At 63.0% G+C, this 27,653-nt stretch overlaps 2 protein-coding genes across 9 annotated transcripts in view; both read left to right on the top strand.

The window, feature by feature from the left end:
- Nucleotides 1-10,492, top strand: part of PCNX3 (pecanex 3) — a 108,082-nt gene extending 97,590 nt beyond the window's left edge. For all 7 annotated transcript variants that reach the window (XM_060176066.1, XM_007518605.3, XM_060176065.1 and 4 more), the window contains exons 14-35: nucleotides 14-185; nucleotides 274-384; nucleotides 582-673; nucleotides 769-878; nucleotides 955-1,060; nucleotides 1,160-1,252; nucleotides 1,340-1,490; nucleotides 2,173-2,317; nucleotides 2,499-2,676; nucleotides 3,151-3,259; nucleotides 3,352-3,481; nucleotides 3,611-3,669; nucleotides 3,780-3,995; nucleotides 4,093-4,346; nucleotides 7,022-7,252; nucleotides 7,353-7,456; nucleotides 7,945-8,092; nucleotides 8,181-8,411; nucleotides 8,482-8,756; nucleotides 9,265-9,392; nucleotides 9,474-9,772; nucleotides 9,849-10,492. In XM_060176066.1, the coding sequence (XP_060032049.1) occupies nucleotides 14-185; nucleotides 274-384; nucleotides 582-673; nucleotides 769-878; nucleotides 955-1,060; nucleotides 1,160-1,252; nucleotides 1,340-1,490; nucleotides 2,173-2,317; nucleotides 2,499-2,676; nucleotides 3,151-3,259; nucleotides 3,352-3,481; nucleotides 3,611-3,669; nucleotides 3,780-3,995; nucleotides 4,093-4,346; nucleotides 7,022-7,252; nucleotides 7,353-7,456; nucleotides 7,945-8,092; nucleotides 8,181-8,411; nucleotides 8,482-8,756; nucleotides 9,265-9,392; nucleotides 9,474-9,772; nucleotides 9,849-10,043 (3,537 nt within the window). In that variant the 3' untranslated portion in view covers nucleotides 10,044-10,492. The remainder of the gene's footprint in view (nucleotides 1-13; nucleotides 186-273; nucleotides 385-581; nucleotides 674-768; nucleotides 879-954; nucleotides 1,061-1,159; nucleotides 1,253-1,339; nucleotides 1,491-2,172; nucleotides 2,318-2,498; nucleotides 2,677-3,150; nucleotides 3,260-3,351; nucleotides 3,482-3,610; nucleotides 3,670-3,779; nucleotides 3,996-4,092; nucleotides 4,347-7,021; nucleotides 7,253-7,352; nucleotides 7,457-7,944; nucleotides 8,093-8,180; nucleotides 8,412-8,481; nucleotides 8,757-9,264; nucleotides 9,393-9,473; nucleotides 9,773-9,848) is intronic.
- A 422-nt stretch (nucleotides 10,493-10,914) lies between these two features.
- Nucleotides 10,915-27,238, top strand: SIPA1 (signal-induced proliferation-associated 1). 2 transcript variants are annotated; one of them, XM_060176067.1, is made up of 16 exons: nucleotides 10,915-11,052; nucleotides 13,069-13,830; nucleotides 14,317-14,444; nucleotides 14,539-14,715; nucleotides 16,365-16,539; nucleotides 18,260-18,363; nucleotides 18,493-18,650; nucleotides 18,742-19,351; nucleotides 20,467-20,741; nucleotides 25,209-25,421; nucleotides 25,498-25,600; nucleotides 25,683-25,773; nucleotides 26,418-26,519; nucleotides 26,610-26,664; nucleotides 26,782-26,860; nucleotides 26,939-27,238. In XM_060176067.1, exons 2-16 carry the CDS (start codon nucleotides 13,164-13,166, stop codon nucleotides 27,083-27,085), a joined length of 3,084 nt encoding a protein of 1,027 aa, XP_060032050.1. In that variant the 5' UTR covers nucleotides 10,915-11,052; nucleotides 13,069-13,163; the 3' UTR covers nucleotides 27,086-27,238. The 2 variants fall into 2 exon arrangements, with proteins under 2 accessions (XP_060032050.1, XP_060032051.1); XM_060176068.1 differs by lacking the exon at nucleotides 10,915-11,052 and adding an exon at nucleotides 12,639-12,783.
- Nucleotides 27,239-27,653: the final 415 nt, after the last annotated feature.

The following is a 27,653-nucleotide window of genomic DNA, read 5'->3' as shown; positions in this document are numbered from 1 at the left end:
AGCCCCTCCCCAGGGCCACAACTGGGTGATCGCGTACAGCCGGCCCGTCTACTTCTGCATCTGTTGCCTGCTCATCTGGCTGCTGGACGCCCTGGGCTCGGCGCAGCCCTTCCAGCCCGTCTCCCTCTATGGCCTCACCCTCTTCTCCGCCTCCTTTTTCTTCTGCGCCCGGGACGTGGCCACTGGTGAGGCGGGCCGGCCTGGGGAGACCCTGGGGGGGGGGCCCTCAGACCCAGCTTGCTGACCGGGCCTCCTCTCCTGCCCGCCCGCCAGTGTTCACGCTGTGTTTCCCATTCATCTTCCTGCTGGGACTCCTGCCTCAGGTCAACACCTGCCTCATGTACCTGCTGGAGCAGGTGGACATGCACGGCTTCGGGGGCACAGGTAGGGCCGGGACTGAGCCTGCGCCTCCAACCCTTTGCCAGCCGGGGGTCCCTAGAAGCTCCATGGTCTCAGGGCCAGCTGGGGGGGTGGGGCAGAGCACTGGGCTGGGGGCTGGGACATCCCCAGGAGGGTCATCTCTGCCCGGCAGTTGGGGGGCGGCAGGCAGGTGGGCTTCCCTGTGCCGTCTGTCTTTACAGCTGCCACCAGTCCGCTCACCGCGGTCTTCAGCCTCTCCCGCAGCCTGCTGGCCGCCGCCCTGCTCTACGGCTTCTGCCTCGGGGCCATCAAGGTAAGGTGGCCTTCGGGAGGGGCACCCACGCCCAGCAGCAGCTGGCCAAGCCCGTGCTCTCCTCTGCCCCCTGACCAGCGCGGGTCTCTCCCCAGACTCCTTGGCCGGAGCAGCACGTCCCCGTTCTCTTCTCCGTCTTCTGCGGCCTCCTGGTGGCGCTGTCCTACCACCTGAGCCGCCAGAGCAGCGACCCCACCGTTCTCTGGTGAGCAGCCACGGGCACCTGTCTGCGTGGAGGGTGGGGGTCCTTCCCGGGCTGGCCTGACGCAGCCGACCCCCAGGTCTCTGGCCCGGAGCAAGCTGTTCCCCGAGCTGGAGGAGCGCGGCCTGGAGACAGCCCGCGCCGAGCCCCCCGACCCGCTGCCCGACAAGATGCGCCAGTCGGTGGTGAGCTGCCGCCTGCGGGCAGGGTTCCCGTGTCCGGGAGGAGGGGCAGGGGGTGTGTGGGCGCCGGCACCCATGCTGGCTCCCCGCCCGCCCCCACAGCGCGAGGTCCTGCACTCCGACCTGGTCATGTGCGTGGTCATCGCCGTCCTGACCTTCGCTGTCAGCGCCAGCACCGTCTTCATCGCCCTGAAGGTGCGTGTGGCCCGGAACCCCTTCTTCCCCGGGGGTGCCCCCAACGCCTCCCTCCCATTGAACCCCGGCCCGACTCTCCCTTCGCAGTCGGCGCTAGGCTTCGTGCTGTACGCGCTGGCCGGGGCCGTGGGCTTCGTCACGCACTACCTGCTGCCGCAGCTCCGCAAGCAGCTGCCCTGGTTCTGCCTGTCCCAGCCCGTGCTGAAGCCACAGGAGTACAGCCAGTACGAAGTGCGCGGTGAGTGCCAGTAGGGGGCAGCCTCGGCCCACAGTGTCCTCCGTCGCTCGGGAAATCCCACCCCAGAGCCCGAGCCAGGCGCGTGTCCAGAGCTGCAGGCCCCTGACTGGTGTCTGGCCCATGGTCCTGCTTGGACGTTGCAGTCAGGGCACTCTGGCTGGCACTTAGTCTCTTAGCTTGGTTGTTTGCAGGCCCTGCTGTGCTGTGTGGCTCTTCAGGGAAAGGTTTGGAGCTGGGGAGGCAGCGTAAGGGGCCTGTAAGCCCTACCCAAGACTCTGAGGGCCCAGGCTCAGTGCCCGGCGCCACAATCAGCCAGAGCTGAGCAGTACTCGAATTCATCTTTGTCTGCTCTCTCTCACTTATTAAAAATAAAATAAGGGGAGTCGGGCGGTAGCATAGCAGGTTAAGTGCACATAGCGCAAAGTGCAAGGGCCGGTGTAAGGATCCTGGTTCACCACCAGCAGGAGGTCGCTTTGCAAGCAGTGAAGCAGGTCTGCAGGCGTCTGTCTTTTTCTCCTCCTCTGTCTTCCCTTCCTCTCTTCATTTCTCTCTGTCCTTTCCAACAACAATGTGACAACAATAACAACAACAACAAGGACAACAAAAATGGGAAAAGTGGCCTCCAGGAGCAGTGGATTCGCAGTGCAGGCACCGAGCCGCAGCACGGCATCTTCTCCTGCAGGCGCCGCGCAGGTGATGTGGTTTGAAAAGCTGTACGCGGGCCTGCAGTGCGTGGAGAAGTACCTCATCTACCCCGCCGTGGTGCTCAACGCCCTCACCGTGGACGCCCACACTGTCGTCAGCCACCCGGACAAGTTCTGCCTCTAGTGAGGACCCCCCCCACGTGGCGCCCGGGGACACCGAGGCCCGGCCCCTCAGAGGCCAGCAAGCCTGCGTCCCGGGCTGTCTGTGGGGCGCCGTGTGGAGGACAGAGACCCAGAGGCAGAGTGCAGGCCGGGGCCGGTAAGGGCTGGTCGCCATCGCCTGATGCCTGCCCCTCGCCCACAGCTGCCGGGCGCTGTTGATGACGGTGGCTGGGCTGAAGCTGCTGCGCTCGGCCTTCTGCTGCCCGCCCCAGCAGTACCTGACCCTCGCCTTCACCGTGCTGCTCTTCCACTTCGACTACCCGCGCCTCTCCCAGGGCTTCCTGCTCGACTACTTCCTCATGTCGCTGCTCTGCAGCAAGGTGGGTCCCGGCCTTGGTGGCTGCAGGGCCGGAGAGCGGGAAGCCGGCCTTCCTCTGGACCGCCCTGCCCGCCCACTGAGCTCCCCTCCACGGCCGGGGTCAGTACTGGCCTCCCTAGAGGCCGCCGAGAGGCCGAGCTTCCGAGCCTCGGGTGTGGACAGACCGCCCTCTGCACGTGGGGGTCCCGCGGTCGGGGTCGGGGGCAGTGTGGGCCAGGCGCCCTCCCCTGGTACCGTCCCCCACCCCGGCAGGAGCCTTTGCTGTGTTCTGCAGTGGCCCGGGGCCAGAGAGCCAGCCTGGCCCTTCGCAGCAGGCCTGTGGCTGCCCTCGCCCGGCCCAGCCCTCCCCAGAGACACAGTCCCACTGTGGGCTGTTCGGGGTGAGAGAGTGTGGGGCCCAGAAGGCTGGGAGCAGCCCAGCGTCTGGCCGCCCCTCCCGAGCGAGTGACCGAGTCCCCCTCCTCCCCGCCGCCAGCTGTGGGACCTGCTGTACAAGCTGCGCTTCGTGCTGACCTACATCGCGCCCTGGCAGATCACCTGGGGCTCGGCCTTCCACGCCTTCGCCCAGCCCTTCGCCGTGCCCCGTATCCTGCCCACGGGGGTGGGGGGCCAGGTGGGCTGGTGGGGGGCCGGGCGGGGAGGGTTCCGCGTCGCTACCTCCTTGACTGGCGTGCAGACTCGGCCATGCTGTTCGTGCAGGCCCTACTGTCGGCGCTCTTCTCCACGCCGCTCAACCCTCTGCTGGGCAGCGCCGTCTTCATCATGTCGTACGCACGGCCCCTCAAGTTCTGGGAGCGTGACTACAAGTGTGTCTCCCGCGACGGGACGCCGAGCAGCAGGGAGGCCTGGGAGGAGCCGGAGGGGGTCTGCACTGGGCGGGGGCCAGGGGAGTCACGGGGACCCAGCGCTGTCATGTTCTCGCTCTCTCTCGCCAGCACTAAGCGCGTGGACCACTCCAACACCCGCCTGGTCACACAGCTCGACCGCAACCCTGGTGCGTGCGCCGTGCCGGGGAGGCCAGGGGCCTTGGGGCAGGGAGGGTCCCCAGGGCTGATGGGGGCCTCGCTGACCCGTCACTCCGCCGCCCCTCCACCCCGAGCACAGGCGCCGATGACAACAACCTCAACTCCATCTTCTACGAGCACCTGACGCGCTCCCTGCAGCACACGCTGTGTGGGGACCTGGCGCTGGGCCGCTGGGGCAACTACGGCCCCGGAGACTGCTTCGTGCTGGCCTCTGACTACCTCAACGCGCTGGTGCACCTCATCGAGGTCGGCAACGGGCTTGTCACCTTCCAGCTGCGCGGCCTCGAGTTCCGGGGTGCGTGCGGGGCCGTCCTGGCGCCTTATCCCCAGGCCCTCCCCCCCCCCCCACGCCCTGGGTCTGGGGTCCCCCTGACGGTCCCCGTCCCCCACAGGCACCTACTGCCAGCAGCGCGAGGTGGAGGCTATCACGGAGGGCGTGGAGGAGGACGAGGGCTGCTGCTGCTGCGAGCCAGGCCACCTGCCTCGAGTGCTGTCTTTCAACGCCGCCTTCGGGCAGCGCTGGCTGGCCTGGGAGGTGACGGCCAGCAAGTACGTGCTGGAGGGCTACAGCATCAGCGACAACAACGCCGCCTCCATGCTGCAGGTCTTCGACCTCCGCAAGATCCTCGTCACCTACTACGTCAAGGTACGGCGTCCACGGAGGGCCTCGGGGACCCCGCTGAGGGTGGTTGGGCACCAGGCCGGGAGCAGAGCTCGCTGTGTGTGGGGCCACTGAGGCAGCAAGCCTTCTCCTGTCGTCTCCTTAGTTTTTCCTTTTTTATTTTTACTTTTATTGGCTCCACGGTTATTGCTGCGACTTGGTGTCTGCACTACGAATCCACTGGAGGCCATTTTTCCCATTTTTTGTTGCCCTTGTTGTTGTTGTTGTTGTTGGACAGCACAGAGAGAAATGGAGAGAGGAGGGGAAGACAGAGGGGGAGAGAAAGACAGACACCTGCAGACCTGCTTCACCGCCTGTGAAGCGACTCCCCTGCAGGTGGGGAGCCGGGGGCTCGAACCGGGATCTTTAAGCCGGTCCTTGCGCTTTGTGCCACGTGCGCTTAACCCGCTGTGCTACCGCCCGACTCCAACTTGGTGCACTTATTAATTCTTCTTAGTTTCAGATAGAGACACAGGGAAGGAGGGAGAAGGAGAGATACCACAGCACCAAATGAGTATCTTCTCTGCTGCCGCAAGGTTCCTTCAGCACCGCTACCCCACCCTCAGCACAGGGTGATGACGTTAGCGGCAGCCCCAGAGCCGCTGCTAAGCTGTGATGTCCACAGGCGGCTGGGCTATGGGCAGATGCCTCTCCTAAGCCAGTAGCCGGTCCCTGCGTCCCCAAGAGAGGTGCTTGCTGCTTACAGAGGAGAGTCAGTTACCTGACATCCCAGAGTCGGGTGGCAGAGTCAGGCTTTGGGTCTGGGCCCAGATCACCCTGTCTCACTCTGGCCTGGGGTGCTCTGAGCCATCCCTTGGTGGGGTGACGGGTGATGAGACCCCAGGCTGACTTCCCTAGGCCTCAGCTACCCCCTCGAGCGAAGTTCTATGCGATGGCAGGAACGACGGGGTTCTGTGTCCCCAGGACAAGGCTTCTGTGGTATGGGTGGAGGCCACAGCCCAGCTGCCTCCACGCCACATTAGCACCTGCCGGGGGCTTCCCAGGCTCTCGAGGTCAGTCAGCTCCTGGCAGCTCTGGTTGTCATCAGCAGGACACGCCTTGTCTGTGTCACAGGTCAGAGACGCTGTCATTCTCCGTCCTGACCCCTGGCCATTCCTAGAGAAGCATGAGTTCCCCTTTTCCCTCGAGACTGGTCCCCTCACGCCTTCTCAGTCCAGGTCACCGGAGGCCATGGACCTGGCCGCCTTGAGGGGACCTGGCCCAGGCCAGGCTGTTCCTCAGTGCTCCCTGGGACCCGAGCCCTCAGCACCCCCAGTCCAGCACCTTTGTGAGCCTTTGCACCCCTTTCTGTAGCCCTGGGAAGAGGGAACCCTTGTGAGTGCAGCGTTAGCCGATGGGGCTCGGTGCCTGCACTGCAGAACCCACTGCTCCTGACGGCCATCTTTTTGTTCTCTGCCGTTGTTGTTGTGCTACTGTCGTTGCTGGATAGGACAGAGAGAAATTGAGAGGGGAGGGAAGATAGAGGGGGTGTGAAAGACACCTGCAGACCCGCTTCACTGCTTATGAAGCGACACCCCTGCAGGTCCTTGCGCCAGTCCTTGTGCTTCAAGTTATTTGAGCCTAACCCGCTGCGCTACCGCCTGGCTGAGTCTTGTGAGGGTTCAGGTGGTCACGTCCTGGTGCCAGGAGCTGTCATGTGGGCGAGAAGGCTGCCCTGCTTGCCCACTTGGCTTGAGGTCTCCGTCCTCTTGGTGGAGGCTGGAGGAACAGCATTCCCCAGGTGCCCCCGACACTGGGCACGGCTCCCAGGCACAGCCCCGACAGGAGGCAGCCACAGGTGCCTGGGAGCTGTTGAGAGTCCCAGGCTCTTCCCAGCGGCCCTGTGCTCAGCCTGCCCAGGCTGCGGGCTCCCCTGTTGCCTGGGCACCTCTGATCTCACCAGCTGTGCCACCCTCCCCAGCCCTGGACTTCCATCCACCCCCTTCTCCGGGCAGAGGGCCAGCCCACTGGCTCTGTCCCAGAGCGGTACATGGAATCCCAACAGCCCCGCAGCTGCTGGCCTCGATGCCCGGCCATCTCTCCGGCCCAGCTGCTACCTCTAGGGGCTCTTCTCTGTTCGCCTGCCCCTAAGCCCGCAGAACCTCCATGCGGGGTCCCAGGAGCCCCCGGCTCTGGGCTCAGGGAGGTGTGTCTGGCATTGACTTTGTTAAGAGACACACAAGGTGTCACAGGGATCCTAGCACTGTGGTGCCCGGTTCGAACTCAGGACCTTGTGCTAATGAGCCCAAAGCTTTATCCACTCCTCCACCTCCAGGCTGTAGGTCTGTTTTTTTCTGAGTGGTCAGCTGGTTGTCACCTGAGCTGCTTAAAGAAACTTATGACCCAGTGCACAGGAGCCCACTGACCTGCAGACACCCCCAGGTCTGTCTCTGCCCGACCGCCAAGGCCTCTGAGGTCTGGGCCTCACAGCCCTGTGGGGCTGCCTCACTCGGTCTGCTGTGCATGGCCGCAGGCAGGACTGAACCTCCGGCAGGCAGGGGCCCGGCTTAGAAACTGGGGGGGGGGGGCTGTAGGAAGGGTCGGAGGGGACAGGCGGGTGGGCGTGACTTGGCGCCCCGAGGGACCTGAACGGCTTGAAGGACACTATGTCCTCTAGGCACAGGTTCAGGGCCACCACCTGACGCCACCCCTGCCCCTAGAGCATCATCTATTACGTGAGCCGCTCCCCCAAGCTGGAGGCCTGGCTGAGCCACGAGGGCATCACGGCGGCCCTGCGGCCCGTGCGGGCGCCCGGCTACGCGGACTCGGACCCCACCTTCTCGCTGAGCGTGGACGAGGACTACGACCTGCGCCTGTCCGGCCTCTCGCTGCCCTCCTTCTGCGCCGTGCACCTGGAGTGGATTCAGTACTGCGCCTCCCGCCGCAGCCAGGTCGTCCCCACACCCCGCCCGGGCTGCCCCTCCCCACCGCAGACCCCCAGGCAGGGGCCCCGGGGCTTTCTCGGTCTGACCGGGCCTCCTTGTGCCACAGCCCGTGGAGCAGGATTGGAACTCGCCGCTGGTCACACTGTGTTTCGGCCTGTGCGTGCTGGGCCGCCGGGCGCTGGGGACAGCTTCACACAGCATGTCCGCCAGGTGAGTCTGCCCTCCGTGTGTGTGTGTGGGGGGGGGGTGGGCAGGGCAGGGCAGAGCAAGCGCCAGCCTCCACCGAAGGCGGCAGGAGAGAGCATTGTGCCGGGGGCCTGGGCAGTGGCTCAGCCAGTTGAGCACTCGAGTTGTCCTGCACAGAGATCGGGGGTCAAGCCCTCCGTTCCCCACCTGCAGGGGGGATGCTGCAGGAGCCATGAGGCAGGGCTGCAGGTCTCTCCCCGTGGCTCAGCCAGTTGAGCGCTCGAGTTGTCCTGCACAGAGATCGGGGGTTGAGCCCTCCGCTCCCCACCTGCAGGGGGGATGCTGCAGGAGCCGTGAGGCAGGGCTGCAGGTCTCTCCCCTTCAGTTTCCCTCTGTCTTTGCCCGAAATACAGTCAATAAGTAAGCTGAAAAGGGAAAGGACTGGGCTGGGGAGGCAGCCAGGTGTGGGGCAGTCTGGGGCTGCGCTGAGCGCCCTCCCCTCCGCCCCCCAGCCTGGAGCCCTTCCTCTATGGGCTGCACGCCCTGTTCAAGGGAGACTTCCGCATCACCTCCCCGCACGACGAGTGGGTCTTCGCCGACATGGACCTGCTGCACCGCGTGGTGGCGCCAGGCGTCCGCATGGCCCTCAAGCTGCACCAGGTGCGGGGAGCGAGGACCGCCCAGGCTGGGGGTGGGGGACAGGCCTCGCCCAGGGCGCCCCACCGACTGGGCCCCTCCTCCCCGCCAGGACCACTTCACGTCCCCCGACGAGTACGAGGATCCGGCTGCCCTGTACGACGCCATCGCGGCCAACGAGGAGCGGCTGGTCATCTCCCACGAGGGCGACCCAGCCTGGCGCAGCGCCATCCTGAGCAACACGCCCTCGCTGCTGGCACTGCGCCACGTGCTGGACGACGCCTCGGACGAGTACAAGATCATCATGCTCAACCGCCGCCACCTCAGCTTCCGGGTCATCAAGGTGGGGCCGCCCCCCGTCCCTCTCCCCCGCACCCCCCACCCTGGCGGCACCTTGACCGCCCTCCCCGCAGGTGAACCGCGAGTGCGTGCGCGGGCTGTGGGCCGGCCAGCAGCAGGAGCTGGTGTTCCTGCGGAACCGCAACCCCGAGCGCGGCAGCATCCAGAACGCCAAGCAGGCGCTGCGCAACATGATCAACTCCTCCTGCGACCAGCCGCTCGGCTACCCCATCTACGTGTCGCCACTCACCACCTCGCTGGCCGGCAGCCACCCCCAGCTGCGCGCGCTGTGGGGCGGCCCCGTCAGCCTGGGGGCCATCGCCCGCTGGCTCCTGCACAGCTGGGAGAGGTGAGCACCCCAGCCTGGGCCCCCACGGGACGCTGAGACTCAGCAACCCTGGCGGCGCCGAGGCGGCCTCTGAGGCGGCCTTCAGAGACCCTGCGGGGGCCCGACCCGGAGCCGACTGGTCTGGTGGGCGCTCTGCATGTCGGGAGGCCCCGGGGTCCGGGCCGGCATCAGATCAGGGCCGTGCAGGCTGGGCTTGTGAGCGCGGCACCATGCTGGGGTTGGCGTTCGTGGAAAAAATCAAGTGAGGTTAAAATAGCTGTGTGAGGGGCCGGGAAGTGGCTCACTCGGCGGGGCGCTTTACCAGGCCCGGAACCTGGGCTTGGCCCCCAGCACCGCTTCGGAACACCGTGCGCGGCAGGTGCTGGGGCATCTCTCCCTCCCTCCGTGGCGCTCTCGCCTTCTCATCCCTCTGTCCACGGGGAGCTGTGGGATCACGAACCGCAGAGGCTCTGGGAGGCTGCAGCCTGCCGCCTGCTCGCTCACCCCGCCCTCCCCTCGCCTCCCGCAGGCTGCACAAAGGCTGTGGCGCGGGCTGCAACAGCGGCGGCAACGTGGATGACTCAGACTGCGGCGGCGGCCTCACCTCGCTCAGCGCTAACCCCCCCCTGGCGCACCCCACGCCTGAGAACACGGCGGGTGAGCTGGCGAGGCTGGGCGCCTCTGGGGGCAAGGAGGGCAGCCTGGCAGAGGTGCCTGTCCTTTATCTGTTTCCCACAGGCGCTGGCGACCAGCCCCTCCCTCCAGGCTCTGGCTGGGGCCCCCGGCCCCCCCTGAGTGGCTCTGGTGACGGGCGCCCCCCTCCTCTGCTGCAGTGGCTGCCCCCTCGGCTCCCAGGACCACCCCCTGCTTCGCCTGCCCCCGCAGAGGCCCCCCGGCCCTCAAGGCCCTCTGGCCCTGGCCTCCTCGGTCCTGAGGGTCCCAGCGGGAAGTGGAGCCTGGGGGGCCGGAAGGGGCTGGGGGGAGCCGAGGGGGAGCCAGCCTCAGGGAGCCCCAAGGGAGGCACCCCCAAATCTCAGGTAAAAGTCCCGTGGGAGGCTGGAGTGCCAGGCAGCCCAGGTCTGCCCCGCCACCAACTGCTGTGCCCTTCCCCAGGCTCCCCTGGAGCTCAGCCTCAGCCCGGAGGGCAGCACTGACGCCTCGCCCCCCAGAGCCGCCCTGGACACTCCCCACTTGGACAGCAGTGCTCCTGAGAGCCGAACCCCCACTGGGGCCCCAGGCGACTGGCCTGTCCCTGCCGAGGAGCGCGAGAGCCCCGCGGCCCAGCCCCTGTTGGAGCACCAGTACTGAGCCTCCCGCCCTGGGTGCCAGCCAGGCGGGATTCAGGACTCGACCTCGGCCTTCAGGCCTCCGTATGCTGGACCACGGAGCTCAGAGACTTCAGCTCTCACCTCTGAACCCTGACCTCTAGCTCGCTGGCCAGAGCCCCGGAGCTGGACGGCCTATCTCTGACCTTGATCCCTGACTGATCCTCCCGGTGTAGGGTGTGGGCTTCCCAAACCGGGGCCAGCCCCCTCCCAGCCAGGCCTTCGAGCCGAACCTATGGGCTGGTCCCTCCTGGAGCCGGCCACCAGGACTGACCGTGGCTCTGTGCTGCCTGCAGGCCCAGACCTGTGCTCGAAACGCGGGGAGGGAAGAGAAGGTGTTTCTTGGCCTTTTCTTTCCTTTTTTCTTTTTCTTTCTTTTTTTTTCTCCGTGCTTCGGAGACACCAGAATTAATAACACTATTTTTGATTTTGGTTGGCGGTTTCTTCTCTGGACATGTTTGGGTGGAGGGGAGGGTAGAGGCGGAGACTAGGCCGAGTGGGTGGGCAGAAGAAGGGGGGGGCAGAGGAGGCGGGGTGAGGCTGGAGATGAAGGTTCATGGCCCCTTCAGGTCTGGGCCGGAAGTTGGCTTCACTTTCCCACGTTGAGCGCAGGCGCCCGCTGTCTCCTACGGTTCTGCCCCGGCCAGGATCAGAACCTCTAGTGTGTTAGGAGGGGCTGACGGCAGGTGTGGGGCCGGGTGCCAGCCCGAAGCTGGAGGAGGCGGCCCGCTGCCGCCCGTCCTGCTGGTCTGGAGGGCAGGTGCTCGTCTCGGTTTCTCTGCCCTCTGCCCGCGGGTGGCCTCGCTGGGGTCGGGGAGGGAGCCGCCTCCTGCCGGCGGCCTGGTCCACGCCTGCCCGTAGCGCTTCCCGCCGCCCGCCCCCGAGGCCCCGCCCCCGGGAAGCCCCGCCCCCAGGCGGGGCCGGCACCCGAGCGGCCGGCAGCGGGAGAGCGGGTAGCGGACTCAGCGCGGGAGGCGGCGGCGGCCCCGGAGGTACCGGCGGGAGCGGGAAGCCGGGACGGGGTGGGCTGGCGTGGGCCCGGGGCGCGCGTGCGGGAGGGGGTGTCCTCGCCGCGGTTCTCCACCTGCACACCAGCACTGCCTGGGCTCCAGCCCCGGGTCGGCAGGTCCAGCTTCCTGCTGCCTCCAGCCGGTGGCCCCCGCCCCGCCCGCCCGCAGCGGGATGGCGCGGCCGAGTGGATGCCCGGTCTCCCCGCGCCTCTGCCAGCCTAGCCCCGGCACGCGCCTGCTGCCAGCCGTGCGGGTTTCCCCCGGATTTGGGGCTCCCCTTCCCCAGGGCGGCCCCCTCCCCGGCCCTTGCATAGCCCCCACCCGGGCTGGGAGGAAACATCTGTCGCGCCCCCTAGCAGCAGAAATGGGGTCATGACCTGCAGATGTGCTGGGAAGTGGCCAGCGCCTCCTCCTGGGGCAGCCAGGCCTTCCGGATCTGTGGGGGCGGGGCCCCCCAGTGACACAGGCTGCGAGGAATGTCCCGGCCTCAATGGACCCTGTGTGAGGCTGTGGGGTGGGCAGCAGAGCCCGAGAGCACCCCCAAGGCAGGACCAGGGCCAGCAGCGGGCCCCAGGCTGGGCAGAGTGGTGTGTGCTTATAGAGTTCAGCCCCCCCAGCAGCGCCCCCTCACCCACAGCCCCTGCCAAGACTTTGGCACGTGGAGCCCCGGCTGCACCCCACCCACCGCACAGCCCTGGGCCAGCACCCTCTCCCCCACCCCCTCCTGTAGTCCTGGGAGGGTAAGGAATGGTTTCCCCAATTTAGAAGCAAGAGGCCAGAGAAGCTCAGGCTCAGCGTCCCAGCTTGTTCTGGGTGACCCCAGAAGTGGGCTCCCAGTCCCTGCCTGGTCCTGGAGTTTTAGCATAGGGGTGGGTGTGTGGAGGCACCAGCACCCCTAGAGGAGGACCCCCAAGGCCCGGCCCTGCTGCCATCCACCCTGAGGGGCTGCCCTCCTGCTCTCACACCTCCCTTGCACCTGCCTGGGCCCCAGCCTTGACCTGTTTCCGCAGGTCCCTGGGGGTTGGGCTGTCTCAGCCTTACATCCTGTGAGACCTTAAACTTCAGCCCAACCCCCCACCTGTGCCCCATCCCTGGGACAGAAATGGGCAGGTGCAAGCCCCGGAGGGTGACGGATCGGGGTTCAAATCCTGGCTCTGGCACGGGAGGGCTTCAGGCATGAGCATACCTCATCTGGGGCCTTCTGCCAGCCAGGGCTTGCCCCTGCCCCCCGCCCCGTGATTGTCAGTGAGGCCAGGTGGGCAGAGCCTCCCACACACACGGGTCCTGGGAAACAGCCTGCTACCATCCTTGGCCCCAAGCCCAGGGGGTCTTGGGTCCCATGACAGAGCTGATGTGCCCCCAGTACCTTCCTCAGGATGTGTGGCTGGGCACGGGGCTGGGCCACTTCCTGTGCTGAAGGAAGCCCCAGCCACTCTGCTGCCCTGCCAGTGTCCCTGAGAACCCTGTGTCCTTGAGGTGCTGAGCCCAGGGTGGCTGGTCCACTCTGGGTGCTGGGCTCCTCGGAGACCCTGGAGGAAGTGGGAGGGGCAGGGAGGAAGGTCTCTGGGGACAGGACGTCCTCCCTTTGTCAAGTGGGCGAAAGCCAGATACCAGTGGCCCCCCGGGTTTCCCGTCCCAGGGGGACAAGGCCTCTGTCCAGCTGTGCCAGGCTTCGGTGGGGAGACCCCTGTCTGGAGCCAGACCACGGCCAAGGTGTGTTGGAGGGAACCAGGGCACCCTCGCAGCCCCAGGGTCGCCCAGGCTCTAAGACCCTCAGGGCCAACCCCCACAACCACCCCCTGCCCTGCCCTGCACTGAGCCAGAGGAGGGGGCTGGAAACCTCGGCCCGGCAGACAAGGAAGTGGCCAGGAAAGCGGAAGCGGCTTTGATGGTCTCGGAGGGGGCCGGAAGCCAAGGCCGGGGGGTGGAGGGCCAGGCTGGGGGCCTGGGTTCCTGTTTTCTCCCCGGGCCCCTCTGAATAGCCCCCTCCTCCTTCAGGGCAGGAACCGGCCTACTGGCTGGGCACCGAGCACCCGTGCCCCGTGCCCGCCAATGCAGCCCAGCCCCTGGAGAGGCAGGCCCTCGGCACGCCCATGTGGGCCGGTGGTGTGGGGAGCCCTCGGCGGGGCGCGGCCCCGGCGTCCACCGATGACCTCTTCGCCCGTAAGCTGCGCCAGCCGTCGAGGCCCCCACTGACACCTCACACCTTCGAGCCTAGGACGCCACGGGGCCCGCTCCTACGCACTGGCAGCGATGCAGGTGAAGCCCGGCCCCCCACGCCCGCCAGCCCACGCGCCCGGGCCCACAGCCACGAGGAGGCCAGCCGGCCTGCTGCCACCCCCACCCGGCTCTTTACGGACCCGCTGGCCCTGCTGGGGCTGCCGGCTGAGGAGCCGGAGCCCACCTTCCCGCCGGTGCCCGAGCCCCGCTGGTTCGCCCACTATGATGTGCAGAGCCTTCTCTTTGACTGGGCCCCGAGGCCAAGGGGTGCTGGGGCCCACGCTGAGACCAGCTCAGCCACCCCAGCTGAGGGCCAGCCTGGCAGCTCGGACCTGCTGCTTGGGGCACCCGGGTTTGTGAGTGAGCTGGGGGGCGAGGGTGAGCTGGGCCTGGGTGGCCAAGTGTCCCCTCCTGTGCCCCCCGCACTGCCCAACGCGGCCGTGTCAGTGCTGGAGGAGCCTCAGAACCGAACCTCGGCCTACAGCCTGGAGCATGCAGACCTGGGCGCTGGGTACTACCGCAAGTACTTCTACGGCAAAGGTGAGGGAGGCAGCCAGGCAGAGGCCCCGACACCGGCAGCCCACGCACACTGAGCAGCATCCCACGGCCAGGCCACGGGGTCAGGGCTGCCCTGCAAAGCCCAGCTTTAACCACCTGCCAGGTGTCTGCCAGTGCCACCTCCGTGCCCCGGGACGCCCCTGTGCCTCCAACCGCCTTTGCCCAGAAGGGAGCTCCTGCCACCGGGAGAGCCTGGGTGGTGGGTGGGGCGGTGGCGAGGCTAGGCCTGGGGTCGGCCAGTGTGAGGGGCGGGGCCACGAGACAGTTTACCCAAGCTTCTTTTCGGATTGGGTGTGGCGGGGTGGGGCGGGGCCACAGGATGGTCTAAGGCTCCCTTCGGGATTGGGTGTGGCTTGGCGGGGGCGGGGCTGCAGGGAGAGGAGCTGGAGAGGGGGCGTGGTTGAGCTAGGGCCACCCTGACCCATCGTCCAGGGCCCTGGTCCCCCTGACACACACCCCCACCCCCAGAACACCAGAACTTCTTCGGACTGGACGAGGCGTTGGGTCCCGTGGCGGTGAGCCTGCGGCGGGAGGAGAAGGAGGGCAGCAGCGGGGGCACCTTGCACAGCTACCGCATCATCGTGAGGACCACACAGGTGGGCCGAGGTGGTCATCGCATCGGCCTTCGGGGAGGGAGGGGTGGTCCTTCACCCCCTCTGGGTCTTGAGCACCCCTGCACCCTCTCTCCAGCTCCGGACTCTTCGCGGCACCATCTCAGAGGACGTTCTGCCGCCAGGACCCCCGCGAGGCCTGTCTCCCAGGAAGCTTCTGGAGCACGTGGCGCCGCGCCTGAGCCCCTCCTGCCTGCGCCTGGGCTCGGCGTCTCCGAAGGTGCCACGCACGCTGCTCACGCTGGACGAGCAGGTGGTGAGTGGCCAGGGCGCCCCCAGCCCTGGACCCTGGGCTGGCCGGTGACTCCGAGGGGGCGGGGGTCTTTAGAGAGAAGAGCATCATAGACCGCCTGGAGCCTCGTCTCAAAGTGCTTGTTAGGGGCCAGGTGCTTGTTAGGGATGCAGACTCCAGGGCCCTCAGAGGTCTGAGGTCTTGAGATCCCAAGGTAACTCAGACATAGCGGGAAGCACTGCAACCCCCCAGCCCCCACCCTGTAAAGCCTTGCTAGCCCTCCTCCCAGTTTGGAGTGCTTTTTTTTTTTTTTTTTTTTTTAATTTTATTTATTGACTCATGAGAAATGATAGGAGAAAGAACTAGACATCACACTAGTGCATGTGCTGCCAGGGACTGAACTCAGGACCTCATGCTTGAGAGTCCAGTGCCTTATCCACTGCACCACCTCCGGGACCACAGAAGTGCTCTTTTTTTAAGGGTTTTATTTATTATTTATGAGAAAGATAGAAGGAGAGAGGGAAAGGACCCGATATCACTCTGGTACATGTGCTGCCAGGGATTAAAGTCCAGACCTCATTCATGAGAGTCCAGTGCCTTCTCCACTGACCCATCTCCCAGACTACGGGTGCTATCTTTTCTGGGGCGGCTCAAGCCAGCTAGAAGTCCTTCCCGCCCCGTGCTGAAAGCTGCCTGCAGGTGCTGATTCTCTTCCGCTGTGCCATTCAATCTGTCAGTCATTTAACAAACATTTCTCAGACACTCTTGGTGTGAGGCCCCAGACTGGACGTTAGGGACACGTCCAACCTCGGTGGTGTCCTTGCATAGCTCACAGTCATAGGTACTGACGGACGGTGTGTCACCTCGGGGCCCAGGAGGCACGTCAGTGTAGCTGAGGACAGCTTGGGGAGAAGGGCTGGGTCAGGCTCATTTTTACTCTCAAGGGCACTGGGGGGTCACAGAAGACCCAAGAGGTGGGGCAGCCCTTTGGCTGCAGTGTGGGAGAGGACCAGAGGGTTGGCAGACGTGATGGTGGTGCAGAGAGCTGACAGTCCAGGGGCAGAGGGGGCTGTGAATACATACATGCCCTGCCAGGGATGGAGTCTAAGGTGTGACTATCAGGTGAGGATGTTGTAAGACCCCCCCACACACACCCCCACACACACCGAAGTGCTGTTTATAAGGAGCCAGGGACCCTGGGGAGAGAGAGGACACCCCGTTTGTGTCCGGAGCTCAGGAGAGGATCTGGGCTAGAGGTGGTGGAGGGGACTGCTGTGGGCACAGAGGGCCAGGCAAGGAGGCTGGGGTCCTGGAGGAACCTTAAACAGGAGGACATTCCGGTTGGCCTGTGTGCCAACTTCACTGAGAAGGTGTCAGGATGGGGCCAGGCTGGGGGGGCTATAAGGAACTGGGGTTTAGGGGCTGGGGCGGAAGTGGGGACTGTGGTGTAGACAAGCTTAGCTTGAAGAAAGGAGGCCAGCGCTGGAGCCCCCACACCCCAGACTTGCATGTAGGGGTCAGAGCACCTCACACTCGTCTGGTTAACCTGTTAACCCCAGGCACAGGAACTGGGGGAGCAGAGCAGCGAGCAGAGATGATGCAGGGGGGTGTGGAGGAGGACAGCGAGCAGGGGGCCGGGGTGCTGAGGCCGGCGCCCACCCCTCCTCCCACAGCTGAGTTTCCAGCGCAAGGTGGGCATCCTGTACTGCCGGGCAGGCCAGGGCTCGGAGGAGGAGATGTACAACAACCAGGACTCGGGACCGGCCTTCACGCAGTTCCTCACCCTGCTGGGCGACGTGGTGCGGCTCAAAGGCTTTGAGAGCTACCGGGCCCAGCTCGACACCAAGAGTGAGGCCCCGGGGCGGTGGGGGTGGGGCGTGGTGGCAGGGTGGCTGGTGCAGAACGGCAGCTGTGTCACCAGTCTAGTGTGTGATGGGGTGCGGGGAGAGTTCTCCGGAGGATGTGGGCTAGGGGCTGGGACTATCCCCAAAGACCTCAGTGTCCCCTGCCCTTGGTCAAGGGGCCATGGCTGGCATCACTCCCATCAGACCCACCCACCTGCCCTGCCCTGGGGCAAGTGCCCTCACCGCTGGTGGTGTTTTCCTCTTTTTTTTTTTAAATATTTATTTTATTTATTTATTCCCTTTTGTTGCCCTTGTTGTTTTATTGTTGTAGTCATTATTATTGTTGTAGTCATTATTGTTGTTGTTGTCGTCTTTGGATAGGACAGAGAGAAATGGAGAGAGGAGGGGAAGACAGAGAGGGGGAGAGAAAGACAGACACCTGCAGACCTGCTTCACCGCCTGTGAAGCGACTCCCCTGCAGGTGGGGAGCCGGGGTTCGAACCGGGATCCTTATGCCGGTCCTTGTACTTTGCACCACCTGCGCTTAACCCGCTGCGCCCTCTTTTTTCTTTTAATATTTATTTTCCCTTTTGTTGCCCTTTTTTTTGTTGTTGTAGTAGTTATCATTGTCGCTGTTGTTTTTATTGTTGTAGTTATTGTTGTTGTCATTGTTGGATAGGACAGAGAGAAATGGGGAGAGAAGGGGAAGACGGGGGGGGGGGGGGAAAGACAGACACCTGCAGACCTGCTTCACCACCTGTGAAGCGACTCCCCTGCAGGTGGGGAGCCGGGGGCTCAAACCGGGATCCTTAGGCCGGTCCCTGCGCTTTGTGCCACGTGTGCTTAACCCGCTGCGCCACCGCCCGACCCCCATTTTCCTCTTTTTTCTTTCCCTCTTCCTTCTACTCAGCTCCTTCATTGTCAGGTTTATTTACTTATTATGAGAGGGAGAGGGAGCAAGAGAAAGTGAGGCAGAACTAGAGCACTGCTCGGTTCTGGAGACGTGTGTATGAGAGAGCAGGCACTGCCCATCATAACAGTGCTGGGGTGGAGCCTGGGGCTTCATGGACGCAAGTCCTGTGCTCCACTACTGAGCAACTTTCCTGGCTGAGGTTCCTCTTTATTTATTCATGATAGGCACAGAGAGGGAGAAAGACCAGAGCACTGCTCAGCTCTGGCCTATGGTGGTTTGGGGGAATTGAACCTGTAACTTTGGAACCTCAGGCATAAAAGTCTCCTTGCATAACTTTCATGCTGTCTCCCCAACCCCAATTTCTCCTTTCTTCACTGAGAGACCAGAGTATTGTCCCGCTATTTATGATGTTCTAGTCTTCTTTCTGTCCTTTTAGGTTTTTTAGAAAAGTGTGTGTTCCCTCTCCGAACCTCCCCCCTCCATGAGGTGTCTCAGTCAGCATCCCTGCCTGCCCTGGCCCCCACCACCCACTTCCTTCTAAAGTGCCTGGGCCAGCATGGGTCCCCTCCTGGGACACCCGCCTCCGCCTCCCTCCTCCAGAGAGAGCAGTTCTCATTCTGTCGCTCTAGCTCAGCCCCCATCTGGACCCTATTTTATCCTGGCAGAGCCTGGGGGGGGTGGTGGTGGGAAGGGGACCCACGAGGCTGGGCCTTGAACCTTGTACCTGCGCACTGGCAGCTTGAGGAGCTGCCCACCTGCTGGGTGGGCACAGGCCACGCGACACCCAGACTCCCCTCCCCTCTCACCTTAGCGGACTCCACCGGCACGCACTCCCTCTACACCACCTACCAGGACCACGAGATCATGTTCCACGTGTCCACCATGCTGCCCTACACCCCCAATAACCAGCAGCAGGTGCGGGCGAGAGGGGTCATCTCAGGTCACCCTCCCTGGGGGGGGGGGGGGCTGGGTGAGTGAGGAGGGAGGGAGGCTCGGGAGGCGGGTCCCCTCAACCCCCCGCCCGCCCGCCTGCCCGCCCCGCAGCTCCTGCGGAAGCGCCACATCGGCAACGACATCGTGACCATCGTGTTCCAGGAGCCAGGCAGCCAGGCCTTCTGCCCCAGCACCATCCGCTCGCACTTCCAGCACGTCTTCCTGGTGGTGCGCGCCCACGCGCCCTGCACCCCGCACACCAGCTACAGGTGCGCCCCGCCCCCGCCGCCCTCCGCCCCCCCCCCCCCCCCCCCGGCTCCCCCAGCGCCCTGACCGCCCCCCCCCCCCGCCTGCCCGCAGGGTGGCCGTGAGCCGCACCCAGGACACCCCCGCCTTCGGGCCGGCCCTGCCCCCCGGCGGGGGCCCCTTCGCCGCCAACGCCGACTTCCGCGCCTTCCTGCTGGCCAAGGCGCTCAACGGCGAGCAGGCGGCCGGCCACGCGCGCCAGTTCCACGCCATGGCCACGCGCACGCGCCAGCAGTACCTGCAGGACCTGGCCACCAACGAGGTGACCACCACGTCGCTGGACTCCGCGTCGCGCTTCGGCCTGCCGTCACTGGGCGGGAGGCGGCGCGCCCCGGCGCGGGGCCCGGGCGCGGAGCTGCAGGCGGCGGGCGCGCTGGTGTGGGGCGTGCGCGCGGCGGCCGGGGCGCGGGGCGCGGGGGGCGCGGGCGCGGGGGGCCCCGACGGCGCGGAGGTCGCCTGCCTGCTGGGCGTGTCGGCGGAGGCGCTGGTGCTGGTGGCGCCGCGGGACGGCCGCGTGGTCTTCAACTGCACCTGCCGCGACGTGCTGGCCTGGACCTTCTCGGAGCACCGGCTGGACCTCTTCCACGGCCGCGGCGAGGCCATCACGCTGCGGCTCGACGGGCCTCCGGGCCAGGCGGTGGGCGAGCTGGTGGCGCGGCTGCAGGTGAGCGGACGCCGGACCCCCCCCCCCCCCCCCGGGGCCGCCCTTGCTGCGAAAGGGAAAGTGGGGTGAAGGGGGACCCCGCAGGACCCTAGCAAGAGGAGGCGGGCGGTGGCGCGCCGCTTGAGCGCACACGTTGCCTTGCGCGAGGACCCGGGTTGGAGCCCCTGCTTTGCAGGAGCGGCAGATTAGGTCTGCAGGTATCTCTCTGGCTCGCTCCCTCTCCTCCTCCGCCTTCCCTCTCAGTTTCTCTCTGTCCTGCCCTATCAGACAGACGGAACAAAAACAGCGACCGGGGATGGTGCACCTGGTTCAGTACACATGTTAAAATGCACGAAGGGCCCAGGGTCAAGCCCCGGGTTCCCACCTGCAGGGAGGGGAGTTTGACAAGTAGTGAAACAATGCTGCAGGTTTCTGTCTCTCTCTACCTCTCTCTCCGCTTCTCTCTCAAGTTCTGTCTTTATCTAGTAAGTAAATAAATAAAATAAGGGAGTCGGGCTGTAGCGCAGCGGGTTAAGCGCACGTGGCGCAAAGCCCAAGGACCTGCATAAGGATCCTGGTTGGAGCCCCCGGCTCCCCACATGCAGGGGAGTCGCTTCCCAGGCGGTGAAGCAGGTCTGCAGGTATCTGTCTTTCTCTCCCCCTCTCTGTCTTCCCCTCCTCTCTCCGTTTCTCTCTATCCTATCCAACAACGATGACATCATCATCAACAACAATAACTACAACAATAAAACGAGGGCAACAAAAGGGAATAAATAAATATTTAAAATAAATAAATAAATAAAATAAAAATAAATACAGTAGCAGGAGTAGATAGGATAATGATTATGTAAAGAGACTCTCCTGCCTGAGCCTCCAAGGTCCCAGGTTCAACCCACTGCACCACCATAAGTCAGAGCTGAGCAGTGGCCTGGTAAAGTAATAATAATAAATATATAAACAGAACCCAACGAAAGTAGCCAAACCATTATGGGTGCCCTGCCACCAGACGTCCAAGCTGTTCTGAAACCCCATCCCTCATCAGGGGACCTGGGGAGAGCCAGCCGGGCTGGGCCGGGTCTGGGGATGGCTCCTTGTCTGTGCAGCCCCGCTCACCCCACCCCCCACCCCACCCCCAGCTGGTGAGCCGCGGCTGCGAGACCCGGGAGCTGGCGCTGCCCCGCGATGGCCAGGGCCGCCTGGGCTTCGAGGTGGACGCCGAGGGCTTCATCACGCACGTGGAGCGCTTCACCTTCGCCGAGACCGCGGGACTGCGGCCCGGGGCGCGCCTGCTGCGGGTGTGCGGCCACACGCTGCCCAGCCTGGGCCCCGAGGCCGCCGCCCAGCTGCTGCGCTCCGCGCCCAAGGTCTGCGTCACCGTGTTGCCCCCCGACGACAGCGGCCGGCCGCGCAGGTCAGCGGGCGGGGCGGCTCCCTCGCCACCAGGCCTGTCGCGGAGGGTCCCCACCCCTCTGCCCCAGATCACACAGCAGCCCGGCTCTGTAGGGGGAGGTGTTTATTGGCTCCAGGGTTTTCCCTGTCTGCAGGACTCCTTTGCTCTCGTGGAGTGCGCTTTTATTTTTGTAGCTAGAGTAAGAGAGAGGGAGACAGAGAGGAGACACGCCACAGTGCTCCCACGTAGTGGATGGTGGCTACAACCTGCTCCTCGCAGGTGGCAAAGGTTACTTACTTGCGCACACCACACCCACCGCCAAAGTTCTGTGTCCTGTTATTTATTTCTTTATTTTTGCCTCCAGGGTTATCGCTGGGGCTCAGTGCCTGCACTACGAATCCGCTGCTCCTGGAGGCCATTTTTCCCAGTTAGTTGCCCTTGTTGGTATCACTGTTGCCATTGCTGTTGTTGTTGTTGGATGAGAGAGAAATGGAGAGAGGAGGGGAAGACAGAGAGGGGGAGAGAAAGACAGACACCTGCAGACCTGCTTCACCGCCTGTGAAGCGACTCCCCTGCAGGTGGGGAGCCGGGGCCTCGAACTGAGCTCCTTAATGGTCCTTGCTCTTCGCGCCACGTGTGCATCCTTGCGCTACCGCCCGACCCCCTATTATTTCTTTTTTTTAATTAAGTAATTTAGTTTTTGCCTCCAGGATTATTTCTGGGGTTTGGTGCCTGCACTACGAATCCACTACTCCTCGAGGCCATTTTTTTCCTTTTGTTGCCCTTGTTTATCTTTGTTGTTGTTATTGCTGTTATTGTTGTTGGGTAGAACAGAGAGAAATGGAGAGAGGAGGGGAAGACAGAGAGGGGGAGAGAAAGACAGACACCTGCAGACCTGCTTCACCGCCTGTGAAGCGACTCCCCTGCAGGTGGGGAGCCGGGGGCTCGAACCGGGATCCTGACGCCGGTCCTTGTGCTTGGCGCCACGTGCGCTTAACCCGCTGCGCTACCCCCCCCCCCCATTTTATTTCTTACTAAGAACCAGAGTTCAACTCTGTCGTTATCTGTGCTGGGATCAAATTCAAGACTTGAGAAGTGCAAACCTGTCTCTTTCCATAGCTGCGCTCTGCTCTTTCTTTTTAAATGTATCACCCTGACAGACAGTCGTGCACTATTAGGATCACACACACACACACACACACACACACACACACACACACTGGGGGCTGGGGAGATAGCTCACCTGGACTGGTGCCCTCTTCTCTACATGTGTGGCTCAGGTTCCAGCCCCACCCCCACCACAATGGGGAGAGGCAGAGCTTCAGTACTGTAGAGTCTTTCCCTCTCTCCCTCTCTCTCTTAAAAAGCTGGCCCACATGGCGCAAAGCGCAAGGACCGGCGTAAGGATCCCAGTTCGAGCCCCTGGATCCCCACCTGCAGGGGAGTCGCTTCACAGGCGGTGAAGCAGGTCTGCAGGTGTCTGTCTTTCTCTCCCCCTCTCTGTCTTCCCCTCCTCTCTCATTTCTCTCTATCCTATCCAAGAACAACAGTTGTGACAACAATAACAACTACAACAAACATAACAACAAAGGCAATAAAAACATGGGGAAAATGGCCTCCAGGAGCAGTGGATTTGTAGTGCAGGCACTGAGCCTGGCGGAGACAAAAAACCCTGGAGGCAAAAAAAAAAAAGTCGGCCCAGTGACAACTAAAAGCAAATGAAAGACATTATCATCATCACCAGATTTATTGCTGAGCTCAGGGTCTGCATGACGACCGCTCCAGGCGGTCGGCCTTCTCCTCCCACTAGATGAAGTGTGAGGGACAGAAACCGAGGCACTGTTCCACAGCTTAGCTTGTGAGCCTTCCCTAGCAGTGACCTGGGGCTCGAACCTGGCTCCTTGAGCAGGGTGTGCATGTATGCACTCTCCTCGGTGAATCACTCGCTTGCCCTTGAATTTGCTGATTTTTATGAGAGCCTCAGCTCTGGCATTTGGCAGTGCCAGGTCTCGAACCCGGGCCCTCGGACATGTAAGTCCTGCGCTCGAAGGCTGAGCTGTCTCCTTGCCCCTGATCACTCCGTGCCACAAGCCAGAGCTTCAGATTCTTTCTGCAGAGGCCAGTTAGTAGGGAGTGTGGGTTCCCTGGGCCAGCAGACCCCAGGACAGGAAGGCTTCCGCAGGCCAGATGCCAGTGGCCGGGTGTGGCCATGCTCTGCTGACACGTTATTTACGGATACTGAAATTTGGGCTTTTATATGACTTGACGTGTCACCAAGTATATGTCTGATTTCTCCCAGCTACTTAAAAATGTAAAAGCCATTCGTAGCTCGCAGGGGTATAAAACAGGCTCAGCAGCTGGGAGAGAAAGTTGGCTTTAGTTCTTGGAGTGGTGTGGCTTTCTTTTTCCTTTCTTTTTCTCTCCCTTTGTTTCTTCCTGTCTCTCTCTCTTTATTTCGTCACTAGGGTTATTGCCCCACTGCTCCACTGTCACCAGAGAGCCATCTTTTCTTTTTTGTATGCGTGCGCGTGTTTGTGTGTTTAGGAGAATTCAGGAACTCACCCTTGAGAGTCCAAGGCTTTATCCACTGTGCAATCTCTCAAGTTGTATTTATTCATTTGTTCTGTGAAGTAAGATAAAGAGAGGGAGGGACAAAGAGATGGGAGAGAGATATCTGAAGCACTGTGTCGTGACTCCTGAAGCTCTCCCCACCATAGGTAGGTACTGGGGGCTTGAACCTGGGTCCTTACACATGGCAATGTGTGTGCCGCTGTCCAACCCAACAGGGTTTTTTTTTTTTTTTTTTTTTGCCTCCAGGGTTATTGCTGGGGCTCAGTGCCTGCACTACGAATCCACTGCTCCTGGAGGCCATTTTCCCCATTTTTGTTTCCTTTGTGACTTTGTTGTTATTGTTGTTGGATAGGACAGAGAGAAATGGAGAGAGGAGGAAGAAGACAAAGAGAGGAAGAGAAAGACAGACACCTACAGACCTGTTTCACTGCTTATGAAGCAACCCCCCTGCAGGTGGGGAGCCGGGGGCTAGAACCTGGATCCTTACTCCGGTCCTTGCGCTTTGCTCTATGTGTGCTTAACCCGCTGCGCTCCCGCCTGACCCTGTTATCATTTATTTATTTTGCCTCCAGAGCTATCACGGGCCTGGGGCCTGCACTAGGAATGCACTGCTCCTGGAGGTCACTTTTTCATCTTGTTGCCTTTGTTGTTTATCATTATCATTATTGTTGTTGTTGTTGTTATTGGATAAGACAGAGGAAAATGGAGAGAGGAGGGGAAGACAGAGAGGGAGAGAAAGACAGACACCTGCAGACCTGCTTCACCGCCTGTGACTCGACCCCCCTGCAGAAGGGGAGCTGGGGGCTGGAATCGGGATCCTTATGCCGGTCCTTATGCTTCACTCCATGTGCACTTAACCCGCTGCACTACCGCCCACCCCCCTGCCCCATTATTTGTTTAAAGTGGAGGGAGGAATACTCAGGACGGCATCCTCATGTGTGGACTATACTGCTGGCATCTCCTTGCTCAGTTTTTTCTTTCCTTTTTTTTTTTTTTTCAACTTATTGTTTTTTTATTTAGAGAGGGGAATGAATGAGAGGCAGAGAGAGGAGAGACTATCACAGCACCATTCCACCATCCGTGGCCCTCTCTTGTGGTGCTGGGGCTCAGACCCAGGGCCTCAGGTGTAAGGCCTGTGCTTTATCCGCTAAGGCCTCTCCTCTCCGACTATTTGAACCTTCACAGTAGGGTCAGGAAAATAACTCACTTGGGTAATGTGCTGCTCTGTCCTATGTACTACCCAGGTTCAAGCCCAGCCCCCACCACATTGAAGGAAGCTTTGGTGCTGTGGTCTCTCTCTGCCTCCCTATCTAAAAAAATAAGTCAATATATAAGCCCTCACAGCAAGCTATGAGACTGGCCAAGGGTCCAGGCCGTGGAGCACCTGGTAGAGCACACAGGTTACCATGTGCAAGGACCCGGGTTCAAGCCCCTGGCCCTCACCTGCAGAAGGGAAGTCTTCTGAGTGGAGGAGCAGTGTTATAAGTGTCTCTCTTTCCCTCATTCTCACTATCTGAAAAGAAAAAAAAAAAAGGAAAACACAGCACAGCCGCTGGTAACAGTGGAGGCACCGAGCCCAAGAAAGAACCCTGCTGGCAGAGAGAGAGAGACTGGCAGTGACTTTTAAAAAGATTGATTTATTTATGAGAAAGAGAACCAGAGTATCACTCTGGCACATGCGACGCTGAGGACTGAACTCAGGACCTCACGCTTGAGCCTCCAGTGCCCCCGCCACTGTGCCATCTCCCAGAGCCCAGCTGGCCCGGGCTATGACCCCAGACTAGAGGCGCAGTGGTGGCCTCAACACAAATGCTCATCAGAGACCTAGGTGCCCGCCTCCCACACTGCTGGGGTGGATGGGGCTCCGGGGTCTGGGTGGGCCGGGGCTCCCTGCCTGACCTGCCCTTCTCCTCCCAGGAGCTTTTCGGAGCTGTACACGCTGTCTCTGCAGGAGCCCGGCCGGCGGGGGGCCCCAGAGCTGCAGAACGAGGGCCCGGGGGTGACCCTGCTGCCCAGCACCCAGCAGCTGCTGCACGTGTGTCTGCAGGACGGCGGCCCCCCGGGGCCTGGGGACCTGGCGGAGGAGAGGACGGAGTTCCTGCACAGCTGCGGCTCACCCTCCCCCCGCAGGTGCGCCCACCTCTCCCGCCCTTTCCCCTCTTCTCCCCCACCCCCCACAGCCCTACTGAGCTGCCTGTTCCCCCAGCTCCCTGTCAGATGAGGCCCCGGTCCTGCCCAACGCCACCCCTGACCTCCTCCTGGCCGCCACGGCTGCCCCCGGCGACGGCAGGGAAGCACAGCCCAAGCAGGTAAGACCGGTGCCATGCTCGGCACGTGGGCACGTGGGGGCAGGGCCACTGTATCCCCCACCTGCCCCGTCGGTCCCCCCAGGACGGCCGCGAGGACAGCCAGACTCCCGCCCCAGAGCTGAGGGCCTCCTTCCTGCCTCGGACTCTGTCTCTGCGGAACTCCATCAGCAAAAGTGAGTGTGAGACGGGGCTGATTCCCCGTTACCCCAAAAAGGGGGGGCAGGTGGTGTTTAACACCCAGTCAGACTCATACAACACCATTAACAAGGACACAGGATCGAGCCCCACTCCCCACCTGCGGGGGGAATGCCTCACAAAAGGTGAGGCAGGTCTGCAGGTGGTGTTTCTCCCCTTCTGCCCCTCAACGCCCTCTGTCCTGTAAGATGGGGAAAAAAAAAAAGGCCTAGGGCGGTGGCGCAGTGGGCTAAGTGCACGTGGCGCAAAGCGCAGGGACCGGAGTAAGGATCTCAGTTCGAGCCCCCGGCTCCCCACCTACAGGGGAGTCGCTTCACGGGCGGTGAAGCAGGTCTGCAGGTGTCTGTCTTTCTCTCCCCCTCTCTGTCTTACCCTCCTCTCTCCATTTCTCTCTGTCCTATCCAACAACGACGACGACATCAATAAAACAACAAGGGCAACAAAAGGGAATAAATAAATAAGATATATTTTTTTAAAAAGCCCTGTCTGGGAGCAGTGGGTTCATAGTGCTGGCCCCAAGCCCCAGCGAATGTCCCGGTGGAAAAAACGGGGATGGGATCTGGAGGAACGGAGGGAGGCAGGTGCGGGCAGCCGCGTCCCTGCTGAGCCCCACTGTGCGCAGTCATATCAGAGGCCGGCAGCGAGACCCTGGAGGACGAGTGGCAGTCCATCTCCGAGATCGCCTCCACCTGCAACACCATCCTGGAGTCGCTGTCCCGGGAGGGTGAGGCCGGGCGCAGCTGGTGGGGGGGTGGGGGGGCGCCAGGCTCGGCCCCGTGTGCTCCCCGCCCCAACGGCCCCTCTGTCCCCACAGGACAGCCCATCCCAGACAGCGGGGATGCCAAGGAGGCTCAGAAGCCTGATGCTGAGTAAGCACCCGCTGCCCTGCTCGCCCCCTTTCTGGGCCGGCCGGGCTCTGCTTCCACCCCAAGGGGGATGGGGGTTTACGCGGGTGGGGTCCTGCTGAGCCCTTCCCCTGTCTTCAGGCCGGAACCTGGGAGCCTGTCGGAGAAGGTCTCCCACCTGGAGGGCATGCTCAGGAGGCTGCAGGACGACCTGCAGAAGGTACAGGCAGCCAGGCTGGGGGGAGGGGGGTCCACAGGGTCCACATCCGCCCTGACCCGACTCCCACCGGCCCCCCAGGAGAAGGCAGACCGGGCGGCCCTGGAGGAGGAGGTGCGGAGCCTGCGGCATAACAACCGGCGGCTGCTGGCTGAGTCGGAGAGTGCCGCCACCCGCCTGCTCCTGGCATCCAAGCAACTGGGCCCCCCAGCCCCCGACCAGGCCTGAGCCTCCTGTGCAGCCCCCCCCCCCCAGCCACCTCAGGAACTGTCCCTGCGCCCCGGCCCATCTCAGCACCGCCCCCACCCGCCCCACACCCTTTGTACATACTCTGCCGAGGGCAGGGGACTTCAGGGAGTAAAGGGGCCACTGCCACGCGTCTGTCTGCGCGCTGATCATGTCCAGACAGGGAAAAGGGCGTGGTGCCCGCCACCCCGCACCCCACCCTGGTCCCGGGCGGTTGGAGGGACACTGACGAGGTGGTCTGGCTTCTCTGAGGCCCCTGGGAAGGCCAGTGGCTGTCCCCACCCTGTCCTGCCAGCAAAGCTGGGGATCTCGTCAAGGGCAGAGGGTGGCCTGCAGGGCGGGAAGGGGAAGAGCTCAGGGGTCAAGGCGAGCCCACCCATCTTCACTGCACCCCCATGCCTCAGCCAGACGCTCCGAGTGGCTTCTCTGCCTCTGTTTCCTGGAGGCTTTCCACAGTCAGCCTGAGCCCTCGCTCCCCACCGGCGGCCTTCTCCCATGAGAAGGGGTTGCAACGTGAGCTTTGCCCAAACCCTTTGCTTTCTGGACCGGG

This window comes from Erinaceus europaeus, chromosome 17 (assembly GCF_950295315.1).
Source record: "Erinaceus europaeus chromosome 17, mEriEur2.1, whole genome shotgun sequence".
Classification (NCBI taxonomy): domain Eukaryota; kingdom Metazoa; phylum Chordata; class Mammalia; order Eulipotyphla; family Erinaceidae; genus Erinaceus; species Erinaceus europaeus.
The sequence above is the reverse complement of the archived record's forward strand: the minus strand, read 5'-3'. Positions and strand labels throughout refer to the sequence as shown.

Excerpts from the sequence above, each read along its gene's own strand:
- SIPA1 (XM_060176067.1), top strand. The coding sequence starts at position 13,164 with ATGTGGGCCGGTGGTGTGGGGAGCCCTCGGCGGGGCGCGGCCCCGGCG. Across the intron at positions 14,716-16,364 it reads TCACGCTGGACGAGCAGGTG|CTGAGTTTCCAGCGCAAGGT; the intron begins GTGAGTGGCCAG and ends CTCCTCCCACAG. Across the intron at positions 16,540-18,259 it reads GGCCCAGCTCGACACCAAGA|CGGACTCCACCGGCACGCAC; the intron begins GTGAGGCCCCGG and ends CTCTCACCTTAG.